The 13573-nt window shown below is 40.9% G+C and overlaps 1 protein-coding gene across 1 annotated transcript; it reads right to left on the reverse strand.

Moving 5' to 3' along the window:
• Positions 1-758: 758 nt before the first annotated feature.
• Positions 759-5360, reverse strand: LOC138369470 (golgin subfamily A member 6-like protein 25). Its single transcript, XM_069332725.1, has 4 exons — positions 5200-5360; positions 3708-4086; positions 3225-3554; positions 759-1031 (listed from the first exon to the last, which is right to left on the reverse strand). Exons 1-4 carry the CDS (start codon positions 5358-5360, stop codon positions 759-761), a joined length of 1143 nt encoding a protein of 380 aa, XP_069188826.1.
• Positions 5361-13573: the final 8213 nt, after the last annotated feature.

The raw sequence follows: 13573 nt of genomic DNA on the forward strand, positions 1-13573 counted from the left end.
TATATATATATATATATATATATATATATATATATATATATATATATATATATATATATATATATATATATATATATATATATATATATATATATATATATATAACTGGGTGTCCTCCCCCACTAACGTATACTTCAAAATGTTTTAATGCCAGGATCAATGCCAATGCTAAGGTCTCCTTCTCTACGGTACTGTATGATCTCTGATGCTTGACAAACTTCTTGGAGAAGAAAGACACGGGGCGATAAATTTCATCCTTCCGCTGCGTCATTAGGAGCTCCGGGCCCCCTAAGTTACTGGCATCCATAAACAACGCAAACGGTGCTTCAGTCAATAGTCTCTTGGTTTTATCAAAGACTTTTGTGCTATTCCGTTTCACTCCAACTTTTTATTCTTAGCCAATAAACTCGTCACAGGAGTGGTTACGGTGTGCAAATTCTTAAATAATTTCCGATAATATCCAATCATTCCTAGGTACCTCAACAATTCCTTCTTTCATTTGGGTACTGGGAAATTATTAATGACTTCAACCGTCGTCCTCACTGGAGCAATCTCGCCTTGCCCTACAACATAACCTAGGTGCTCCAGTCGGGCTTTTTTTAATTCCCTCTTTGCTAAGGTAATTGTCATATTGGCCTTCTCTAATCGCCGGAACAAATCCAGTAGTCTGTCTACATGCTCCCTCCAGGAGTCTTCAAACACTACAATATCGTCGATGTATACTCCTCAACCCGTTGTGCCTTGCAGCATTTGGTTCATCACTCGTTGGAAACATGGTCATCCTCTAAATGACCCAAGTTCTCTCGCATCTTAACTAGGCTGTCCGTGTTGGACATCTTCACTCCCTCAGACCTCTCTAACTTACTGTTGTCCTCTCCGTCTCCTCTCCCTGCATTCCACAAGTCAAGAGCTAGACATCTATTGTCTGTACCTCCTCTGTCGTCCTCATACCTCGGTTCGTCGTCCTCAGGCTTCAGTCCGTTGCCATCATACTTCACTTTGTCGTCTTCATCGACTATCTCTTCTTTTATCTACACATTAACCTGTAACTTCATCCTCTTCGACTCTCAGCGAACCTTAGACTTTCTTCTACTCCTTCATGCTTGCACTATTATCTTCCTCTTCTCCAGTTCCGCTCTACTACGCAATTCTAATTCTTCCTATTTAACTCTTCCTCGTTCCCTCCAGGGTTCCTCAAGTGTTGTACCACACTCAACTGTATTCGACCGTACTTGTTGCTCTACCTCTTCTAGAGTGCTAGAGTGCTATCTCTCTACAATACTATCTTTTCTCACTTCATCGTCTTGGCTATCACTCCTCTTCACTGTCTCTCCTACACACTTCCGGAGAAATGTGACAACTTCTGACATCTCACACCACTCAACTTCATCATCCCAACACTTCTGTTCCTGTGGACGACTTGTCACCCTATTCTCGTCCTCAGTCTGAACACATTCTTCTTGACCTCTGTTCAACACAGTTATCTCCACTTTCTGGTTCTTCAGTTCAGCAGGTTGGGCTCTACTTAGGTTCACTCTATTCATATTCATCTTCTCCGGCAGGTCATCTTCATCTCTGACCTCTCAGTGCCCTCGTTTTCACGAGTTGGACCTTCACCAAAAAGCCATGCTATCTCCACGTAGGTCTCTTCCTCAGTGGAGTCAACACTGTTACTTCACCACCAGTGTCTCGCTCGTCGGCAACCTCTGCCCTGGTCACTACACAGGCAGGGAGGCTACACAATGACTTGGCTATCCTCTGACTCATCAGCTTTCACTATGAGCACCAGTAACACATTCGACCCGAACAAGTCATTACCCAGGATCACTTGTATCCCTGGAACAGGTATGTCAGGACACACGCCCAACATTACCTCTGCCGACAAATAGTCTGACTTCAGTCTGACAGTACATATGGGCATGTCACTCTCCGACAATAACCCATGCACATTTATTTTCCGAATGCCAGCTAAAAGTCAATCATCCCAGTTCAGGCTTCTCAGAATCAAGCTTTGATTCGCTTCTGTATCTCTGAGGATATTTACTTCCACTTCAGGTTGGTCTGCTATGCTGACCCAAACTTTACTGGTGAACGGACCATACCTCTCGTTCACTAAGCTTCCTTTCTGTGGTTTGTCCTATATTAAATTCACACATGAGTTTCGGGGGTCATGCATTGTCAGGGGTCACAACTCTCTTATCCTGTCTACTATCTCTCATCATGTGACCATGTCCGTTACATTTGTAGCATCTTACTTGGGAGTTGTTTCTTCTATACCCCTCTGAGTGGCTTTGGCTCTGTCCATTCGCGTTGGAGGTTCTCTGCACAGGCGCACTACCTGCACTATGCTGTGTCTTGCTAGTCTCTTGTGGCCAGATTCACGAAGCAGTTATGCAAGCACTTTCGAACCTGGGGCCAGACTCACGAAGCAGTTATGCAAGCACTTTCGAACCTGGGGCCAGACTCACGAAGCAGTTATGCAAGCACTTTCGAACCTGGGGCCAGACTCACGAAGCAGTTATGCAAGCACTTTCGAACCTGGGGCCAGACTCACGAAACAGTTATGCAAGCACTTTCGAACCTGGGGCCAGACTCACGAAGCAGTTTTGCAAGCACTTTCGAACCTGGGGCCAGACTCACGAAGCAGTTTTGCAAGCACTTTCGAACCTGGGGCCAGACTCACGAAGCAGTTATGCAAGCACTTTCGAACCTGGGGCCAGACTCACGAAGCAGTTATGCAAGCACTTTCGAACCTGGGGCCAGACTCACGAAGCAGTTTTGCAAGCACTTTCGAACCTGGGGCCAGACTCACGAAGCAGTTTTGCAAACACTTACGAACCGTACATCTTTCTTCAATCTTTGGCGGTTCTGTTAACAATTATTAAACAGTTAATGAGCTCAGAAGCACAGGGAGCCTACTTATAACAATGACATCAATTGATTGGGAAGTTTTCATGCTTGTAAACTGTTTAATAAATGTCACCAAAGCCGTCAAAGTATGAGGAAAGATGTACACGTTCGTAAGTACTTGTGTTACTGCTTCGTGAATCTGGCTCCTGACTCCATGGAACATACTTAGTTTCTCGCTCAACTCCTTCATCCTCACTTTCAGATGAGGTATATGACCTCCTTTTCTGTGTTTTAGGACACTTTCGTCTATTCGCTCATCTAACAAAATTGTTCTCACCCCAGGCTCCCCTGGGTCTCCCATAATTATGACTCACATCACTTTTCCATCTGTTTTCCCTCAGGCTCTGATAAGCCTCTGTAATCATATCGCTCTGATAAGCCTCTGTAATCATATCTGCACTCTCTGCTACGTCTCTCACATTTCTTACTCCTGCCTCTTGGATCTTGAATTTCGTCTCGGGGTGCATCATTTCTAGAAATTTCTCCATGATCATCAACTGTTTTAGATCATTATGAAATTCCACCCAGACAGCTTCCATCCACCTCTGGAAACGCCTTTCCAGGTCTCTAGTTGTCTCGGCAAATGTGCTTGCAGGAGCTTTCGTCATTTCTCTGAAGCGCTTCCTATTTGCTTCAGGGGTTAACTGAAACGAACACAATCTGCTGTTCTTCACAATCCAGTAGTCAGACCAGGTTGACTGGTTCTGTCACTCTCTGGCAGCACCAGTCAACCGTAATTGGACCAATTGGGCCCACTCTCCCTGTGGAGAGTGGGCCCATTGTTTGATGTCGGCTACCTTCTCAAAGTGGTCGATGAGGCTTTCTGACTCCTCCGGCACAAACAGTGGAATATCTTTTTCTCTAACTCTGTGATCCTGTGGGAGTTCACAGAGACAGAGTTCACTGTGACACCACACGTGTGTGGTGCCCTCTGGCAAACCACGTTCAATTCCATGCTCTGACAAAGCTCTGTTTGCTTCTATTTCCAGTTTTGTTTTCTCTTTCTCTTGTTCTAGCTCCAGTTCCCTTACCCTGGTTTTTTCGTTTTCAATTTCTTCCTCTAATTTAATTATCTCCTTTTCTTGTTCCACTTTACTTTTCTCTTTTTCTACCTCTAATTCTTGCTTCAACCTCTCTAGTTGGAACTGCCTCTCTGTCCTCACGTTCTTGTTCCATCTGGAGATCTACCTGAAACCTTTCCAAGATTATATTTCGCCTATTTCGGCTACTGCAGCTACTCCTACTACTGCGAGTATTCCTACTTGATCCTTGGGATCACACTTCGTCTCGTTTGGCATCTTCCTTTCCACCTTCACCTCTTTTCTGGGCTCATTGTTCTACCACTTCATTCCTAGCTTTCAACTGCCTAAGGATCTCCTCCTTTATTCCAGCCACTTTGGATGACTTAACCCTAACACCACATTTCTCCGCAATTTGTCTTAACTGGTCCCTTGTGCACCCTTCTACATCTTCAGGCTTGCTGGGCTCTACAAATGCTTGCACCCTATCCTTCCTGTTCCGGGAGTCTTCCTGAGAGAGAGAGATAATCGTCAAACAGTTATGTGCTACCTACAGCTGCTATGGGTGTGTCAGTCCAACCTCCTGGACTCGAACTGTGGGTGTGTCAATTCAATCCCGGACTGGACCCCAATTCTATCTGGGGGTTGGAGATTTTCTTTGAAACTTGGTTATTTAACCAACCTGATACAGTACTAGGCTACTGTCGAACAGAGACCCCAACCACTCCCTAACAGAAATATGACCAACCATGACAGCCACACTTCTTATGCTGTCTGTCAGTCGACCAGGATGGACAATGGAGTGCTTGCAATTATTTGGGAGATCACCTTGGAAAGCGTCATGATCTTGAAGAGGGGTTCAGCGTCACCATTATTCAGGGGTGCTGATCCACTGCCTAATTGTCATGAGGACACACTCAAATCGAGCCGCCGTGACTCCCCGCAATTTTCTTATTCTGGGATGATCTCTTAAATTCCCCTTTGATGAGTTATTGTCCAATATCACCCAAGTTACAGCCGTCTCTCTCTCTCTCTCTCTAACCAAGAAGTCTCACTAGGACAAGAGCAAAAACCATCTAACAAATGAAACAATACAAAAAAACATACACATGAATATGTACAAAAAAAGTTATATTACAATACAACCTCCTTGGCTGCTACCAACTGAAAACACTCCAAATATTCCCTTAGGTCTTCATCCTATAACTGTATTTCCACACAGGTACGACCACCATAAGACGTCAGGTCGTCTCCAAATCTTCATAAATACCGAGAATTAACGTGCGTCACACACTCGGCAGCTTCTTCAACAGTCATGCACTGTAGCCGGCACTCAAATACTTCATACATAGCCGTATTCTTCAATATTCCTGGACCACTGGAACGCACGTTCACCTCTGACGACTGCGGCAACTCAAGGGGCAATACCATGTCTGCTAGCGTCACATAATGTCACAAACTGTCGACATCCTATCTCCAGTAACATTGACAAGATGCTCATTCTCTGCCTGTATTATTAAATATTCATTGATGTTTATTATATATATTTCTTCCTCTGACCTCTTAATCTCTTGTCAGAAATGCAAAATAAACTCTCATCAGGTAGACTCGTTTCCCCAGGCTACCTTGGGTCATAACATTATGTGTCTGGATATGGTGGTAGGTCTTGTCATTATAGCAAGTTGGGTGGACCAGCTGTATATGGGTGCCTGGGTATGGTGCCAGGCCTGTCACTATAGCTGGGTGGCAGTTTTCCCGATATTTTACATTTCTTACCAAACTAAGAGTTCCTGGCCCAGTGACAGTGTCAGTAGAGTGGGTTGTGTGCCGTGTAAACTGTTGGTTATTATGGTGGGTTATTGTGGTGGATTATTATGGTGGGTTATTGTGGTGGATTATTTTGGAGGGTTATTGTGGTGGATTATTATGGTGGGTTATTGTGGTGGATTATTATGGTGGGTTATTGTGGTGGATTATTTTGGAGGGTTATTGTAGTGGATTATTATGGAAGGTTATTGTAGTGGATTATTGTAGTTGGTTATTGTTGTGGATTATTATGGTGGGTTATTGTCGAGGATTATTATTGAGGGTTATTGTGGTTGATTATTTTGGAGGGTTACTGTAGTGGATTATTATGGAAAGTTATTGTGGTGGATTATTATGATTATTATGGTGGGTTATTTTCGTGGATTATTAATGAAGGATATTGTGGTGGATTATTTTGGAGGGTTCTTGTGAAGGATTATTATGTAGGGTTATTGTGGTGGATTATTGTGATGGATTATTATTATTGAGGGTTAATGTGGTGGATTATTATAGTGGGTTATTGTTGTGGATTATTATGAAATGTTATTGAAGTGGGTTATTGTGGCAGATTATTTTGAGGGGTTATTGTGGTGGATTATTATGGAGGGTTATTATGGTGAATTATTTAGTTGTTCAGGCGGATCACCTGAGAAGGAGAAGTCATGCTGGGTCATTACTGGGTTGATGGCTTTATTAATTAGGAAGAACCATGGTCAATGTCTGGGGTCACCCGCTTGCGTCCCGACGGTCCTCAGGTCGACCCGATGTTCACGCATTTCTTCCTTTTACCTTAAGTCAACATTTTAATATAATTACCCAAAACACGTAACAAACTCAGCAACTGAACATGTTGAATAAAGTTCTGAACAGCAGATGAAACATAAAGTCACCTCAGAAGTTTGGCTTCATTAATAAATTAAAAGCGACTATTAAAACAAAAGATATAATTGGGTTTAAATGATTCTTAATATAATATTTTATATTGCAAAATTACTGCAGGTTATTATTAAAACAAGCTATTATTGAAGATTATTACTAAAGGGATATTATTACAACAGGGAATTTTTGTAGGTTATTACTATGGGTTATTATTACAAAAGGGTGTTATTGTAGGTTATTACTTGGGGATATTTTTACAGAAAACTATTAAAACTATATTATAAGTAGCTATAATAAGCTATTACAAGCAGGATATAACAGCAGGTTGTTATTCCAGCTTGATGTTTATTAATATTGTTGCTGGTTAGTGAGGCGGGTTGTTATTACAGGTTACTATGAAAGTTTTAACAACTGATTGTTAAGTCTGATCATTTACACAGGCTGGTTGTTAAGGCTGGTTACACCAGACTATTAGGACGAGGATATTTCTGGAAGTTATTACGTAAGGATATTGAAGAAAGTTATTGGGGCACGGAGTTATGAGGAAGTTGTTGAACAGGGTTTTACATTTTTTTTTTTAATTTATGTAAGATATTACGTGAGTAAATAACTTGATGTTATTTTTGTACGTTATTGCGTCAGGTTATTATGATGTGTTATTACTGGAGATTATTAGGGCGAGTTATTATGTCAAACTTTTACAGAAGGGTATTACTTCCCTTTATTATTTCCGGTTATTACTGCAAGTATTTGTTGATAATATTTACAGTTGTTAATTACCTGAGATAACCACTATTATAATCATTAACTAACCACTAATTACCTGAATTACCACTACGAGCGGTTATTACACCAGGATAATACTGCAGTTTCCAACGGCTGATAATTAAGACTGGTTATTTTCCTTTATTCAAACTATTAATAAAATTCCTAACTCACGTAATATATACACCTTTCCTGAGGTGTACAAATTACTGGGTTGAGGACATTATTAATGAAGAAAAGTCATGGTCAGTGTTTGGGGTCACCCGCTGGGGGTCACGACGGTCCACACGTCGACCCCACAGAACCGATCCTCTTCCTTTTACCTTAACAGTTTACAAGGAGTACTTCTTGACCTCACACGTTTGGTACTGGTGTACTTCCTTGACCTGACACCTTGAGTACTGGAGTTCTTCCTTGACCACACACACTTAGTACTGGATTTCCTTGACCTCACACCTTGAGTACTGGAGTACTTCCTTGACCTCACACCCTAACTAATGGAGTACTTCCCTAACTTCACACGTTTAGTATTGATGTTCTTCCTACATCTCACACGTTTAGTACTGTAGTACTTCCTTGACCTCTCACGTTTAGTACTGTAGTACTTCCACGACATCTCACGTTTAGTACTGTAGTACTTCCACGACATCTCACGTTTAGTACTGGAGTATTAACCTGACTTCACACGTTTAGTACTTGTGTACTTCCTTGACCTCTCACGTTTAGTACTGGTGTACTTCCTTGACCTCTCACGTTTAGTACTGGTGTACTTCCTTGACCTCTCACGTTTAGTACTGGTGTACTTCCTTGACCTCTCACGTTTAGTACTGGTGTACTTCCTTGACCTCTCACGTTTAGTACTGGTGTACTTCCTTGACCTCTCACGTTTAGTACTGGTGTACTTCCTTGACCTCTCACGTTTAGTACTGGTGTACTTCCTTGACCTCTCACGTTTAGTACTGGTGTACTTCCTTGACCTCTCACGTTTAGTACTGGTGTACTTCCTTGACCTCTCACGTTTAGTACTGGTGTACTTCCTTGACCTCTCACGTTTAGTACTGGTGTACTTCCTTGACCTCTCACGTTTAGTACTGGTGTACTTCCTTGACCTCTCACGTTTAGTACTGGTGTACTTCCTTGACCTCTCACGTTTAGTACTGGTGTACTTCCTTGACCTCTCACGTTTAGTACTGGTGTACTTCCTTGACCTCTCACGTTTAGTACTGGTGTACTTCCTTGACCTCTCACGTTTAGTACTGGTGTACTTCCTTGACCTCTCACGTTTAGTACTCCAGTACTAAAAGGTTTAGTGAGTACTAAACACTCGCACCCTGACGCAGGGTAAGTGTTTTACCACTGCGCGATGGGGACAGTACAGGGTCCAGTGGTCCAGTAATTCGACAACTCAAGATAAATATTCCATCATAACTTTGGAAAAATTAAGTTTTGATAAGTTAACTTAGAAAAGGTTAATTAAGTACATGACATTGAAGTACAGAGGTACTTTACCTTACCACTTACGCTTGATGCAAGTCGGCGTTCAATCCCCGACCGTCCAAGTGGTTGCGCACCATTCCTTCCCCCGTTCCATCCCAAATCCTCATCCTGATCCCTTTCCAGTGCTATATAGTTGCAATGGCTTGGTGCTTCCCCTGATGATTCCCTTCTATCCTTGCAGGTAATCAAATCTTGTTGGATATTTTTCTTTACATATTATTGGAAAGTCTACTTTTCATTCATTACGAAGATCAAATTTGAGGATGATTGTGGTGGATTATTATAGAGGTTTATTGTGGTGGATTATTATTGAGGGTTATTGTCGTGGATTAGTATGGAGGATTATTGTGATGGAATATTTTTAAGGGTTATTGTGTTATTTTTTTAGATTTTTGTGGTGGATTATTATGGAGAGTTATTGTGGTGGAATATTATGGAGGGTTGTTGTGGTTGATTATTATACAGGGTTGGTGTGGTGGATTATTATGGAGGTTTATTGTTGTGGATCATTATGGTGAGTTTATGACGTGGATTATTTTGAAGGGTTATTGTGTTGGATTATTATGGAGGATTATTATGGTAGATTGCTATAGAGGGGTATTGTGTATGTATTATTATGCTGGGTTATTGTTGTGGATTATTATGGAGGGTTATTCTAGTGGATTGTTCTGGAAGGTTATTGTAGTTGAAAATTTTGGAGGGTTATTGTGGTGGATTAATATAAAAGGTTATTATAGTGGTTTAACATGGAGTGTTATTGTTGTGGAATATTATGGAGGGTTATTGTTGTGTATCTTTAAGGAGTGTTATTGTGGAGGATTATTATTATGCACAGTTATTGTGGTGGATTATTTTAGAGGGTTATTGTTGTGGATTATTGTGGGAGGTTATTATGGAGGGTTATTGTGGTGGATGATTTTGGAGGGTTATTGTTGTGGAGGATTTTGGAGGGTTATTATCATGTATTAATTTGGAGTGTTATTTTGGTGAATTATTATGGAGTATTATTGCGATGAATTATTATGGAGAATTATTGTGGTGGATTTATATGGAGGATTAGTGTGGTGTATTATTATAGAGGGTTATGTGGGGGAATTTTTACTGGTGGGATATTATGTAATTGATTTTAATTATTAATTTATTTATTTATTTAAAGAATTTGTATTTAAGATGTATAATTAATCTATTTATAAGTTCTTCCGATAGCCTAGTGGACTGTATGTTTTATTGAGCTGACTGTAAGGATTTATATTCTCCCACAAGTCATATCCCAACACTACTTGGGGGGGTGGGTATTTAATTATTGTAGCCTATCAATCTGGGAATAACAGGGAGATTGTTACACTGGATAAGGGATTATCTACAAGGCAGAAAAGGTCAGGTGTATTATCAGGGATACATGTCTGAGGAACGGAGGTTTCAGTTAGGTACCCCACAAGGGGGAGTATTAAGTCCCACCTTATTCAATGTATTAATGAACAGATTAGCATCAGAAATGTATCCTCCAGGGGTCACGACGATCATATATGCTGATGACATTCTTATACAAGGCACTTCCGGGAACAAAATTCAAACTGCTCTTAACATACTTGCCTAACCTGTCACAAGTTAGGCTTAGTTATAAATGCAGATAAAACCAAATATGAGTATAGGAAACGAAGAAATATAACACTTACTCTAAATGGTGTGGAACTGAGCCGTGTTCAGAAGTACAAGTATCTGGGCATGTATGTTGGATACACATGTGAGAGTAAGAATGCTGAAATAAATCATATCAGCACCTTATGTAAAGCCCGTCTGCATCCTCTAAAAGCACTGGCTTTTTCTGGTAAAGGTGTTGGGGTACCTATCTTACGGATGTTATACATAAGCACTGTTCGGTCCCTGATAGACTACGCAGCACCCGTTTTGTCTTACACAGGCCAAGGCAGAATTCAAAAAATAGAGCTGATACAGAACGAGGCTATGAGGATTATTCTTGGATGTCAAAGAAATGCAATGATTGAAATAATGAGAATGGAATTAAATTTACAGAGTGTGTGTGATAGAGTCCGTGACATTAACACTAGAGTAGCTATTCGTTTCATGCGGAGAAAAGGAGGGGATAAGCTGTTTGAGAGCGTTCAGACCTGCTTGAGTGACGTACACACTTCCAGGAAACTGAGGGAGACACGCTACACGAGGGGATTAGCTCATGACCTCAGGGAATACGATGTACTTGACTGCTGTAAACCCTCTCGACAGGGTAATATGTCTGCTCCCTGGAAAGTACAGAAAATAGACGTCGAAATTGTACCCCTCAATGTGAAAAAGATTCATCATGAACCGGGACAATTACGGTGTATGTATGGAAGCATGATATCCCGGTTACCAAGAGGCAACAGTTTACATGTATATTGCGACGGGTCGGTGGCGGAGGATGGCAGGGCAGGGTGTGGTGTCCTAATAAGGGAATATACGGAGTTTGGGACTGTGGACAGGAAAATTGAACTCCGGCTTAGTAATTATATATCATCCACACAAGCTGAACTGCAGGCCATTCTGGCGTGTTTGGAGGAAGTACGTCATGACGACAAAAATGTTTTTGTATTTGTCGATAGCCGAGGAGCACTGGAGTCCTTAAACAGTCGAAACCCAGTCTTCATGTCTATAGTTGAGGATTGTAAGAGAAGAATAGCTGAGATACAGCTGAAAGGTCATAGTGTGAAATTCATGTGGATTCCATCTCATGTTGGAATAGTGCTCAACGAGGTGGCGGATAACTTGGCCAAACGTGCCACATCAAAACCACAAATTGACATTGAATGTGAATTCACAATGAGACAAACAAGAAGCAAAATCAGAAATATTCAGGCACAGGCAGGAGTGGAGAGGAGAGGGATAATGTATGAGAGTAGTCTAACCATGCAACACTACATGTATGTGAGTCAAAACACCCTTTTCACTTATGGTAAAAGGAGAAATGCTTGGAGTGACTCTGTGTACATGCGGCTCAGGCTTGGGTACAAATATTACTGGGAATATGGGATAGGCGTTCATGATAATGACACGAAGTGTAAACTATGTGGTATGTTAAGGTCTCACACCCTTGCCCATTATGTTCTTGATTGTCCGTTGATTAATGTATATAGAAACACTGAGATAAGGACTGTTCCTGAGCAAATAGCCTGGATGTGTCACAAAGGAAAGGTTGATGATATTCTTGAGAGATACAAGAATTTTGCACCAAGACTGTAATATTTTGTTGAATTATCCTATAACTAGGTCATAAAAGTATTTGTGTACGTCTGATACCATACCACTTGTGAAGGAGGAAATGTACATGTTTATCTCTCAGAATGTTTGGTAACAGGTTTATTGTTTGTGATGTGTGTCTATGTATGTACTAACACGTTGTACTGAACGGGGTGAGAATAGCTTGAGCTACCTCATCCCTTTGTGTGTATTTTACCTCAATAAACTTATTTCAATTTCAATTTCAATTTCAATCAATCGAGAATTTATCGACTGAGAGGAAAATTCTATTAAATGTTAGTTTATTAATTTACTTGGGTTAGTTTAATAACTGACAGTCTTATCTGATTAGAAGACTTCACTCTGGATATTAGAGGGACACTTGAGCAGTCTGTTAGGTATAGGCCTCGTGGCAATGGCGTTTGTTCCCACGTGAAGCAAGCGGTTGATGTCACTTGGTTCCCTGATGACCACAGAAGATCTGCCGGAACAATACAATATAACAACTGCAAATATACTTCCTATCACAGATGTGGCACGATCAGAATTATGGTTAACCGAGTGATTGTGAGAGGCTCACCTTGTTTTACTAGTTTGCCTGCCTCATCACCGGTTGGTTATTAAATAATATTATAGGGGCCTGTAATAAAATGTGACTTATTTTGACCAACCGGATTCGAGGTACTCTCGTTATTAAGAGGTTGCGGCAGCTGAAGAACGTCTAGAAGGCTCGGGGTCACGAGTTAATCGTAGCTGCTTCTGGTTGTTGTTAAAGATTCGCTACCTGGAACAAAGCTCCAAGTAGCACGGGCTATAGTGAGCCCGTAGTACCTGCTTCTGGTGCGTCCCTCGAGAGATTCTCTGGTTACACAAAGACCGTCTATCTCCTCCATCCCGGCTGGTGACGCCACCAGAACCGGTTCAATTTGTGTGAATTTATGGCTAAAGGTGGGAGGTGTAGGTTTTAATTCTAAATTTATTTGATCCAGTCACAGGGAACAGTTTTTTTTATTTATTAATTAATTAATTACTACTGGACTGGAGGTTTTAGTGATAATTTAAATGTTTGATGTTGATATTTTAATGACGTGGCTTTAATACATATCCCTTGTTTAAGGGAAAATTCCACCAGAAAATCGTTTTCTTTGAACGAGTTATTAAATTAATTTGTGTTAGTATTGGTTAATATGTTAGTACAAAAACTGCAGCGCAATTATCTGCATATTGTAAATTGAATTATTAAAGGAGGTAGGTTTTTCCAGCCACGTTATTGTGGTGGACTATTATGGAGGATTATTGTGGTGGATAATTTTAGAGGGTTATTGTAGTGGATATAGGGTTATTGTTGTAGATTAGTATGGAGTGTTATTGAGGTGAATTATTATGCAGTTTTATTGTAGTGGATTATTATGGAGGTTATTGTGGTGGATTATTATGGAGGTTATTTTGGTGGATTATTATGG

The sequence above is a fragment of the Procambarus clarkii genome, chromosome 28 (assembly GCF_040958095.1).
Source record: "Procambarus clarkii isolate CNS0578487 chromosome 28, FALCON_Pclarkii_2.0, whole genome shotgun sequence".
Taxonomy (NCBI): Eukaryota; Metazoa; Arthropoda; class Malacostraca; order Decapoda; family Cambaridae; genus Procambarus; species Procambarus clarkii.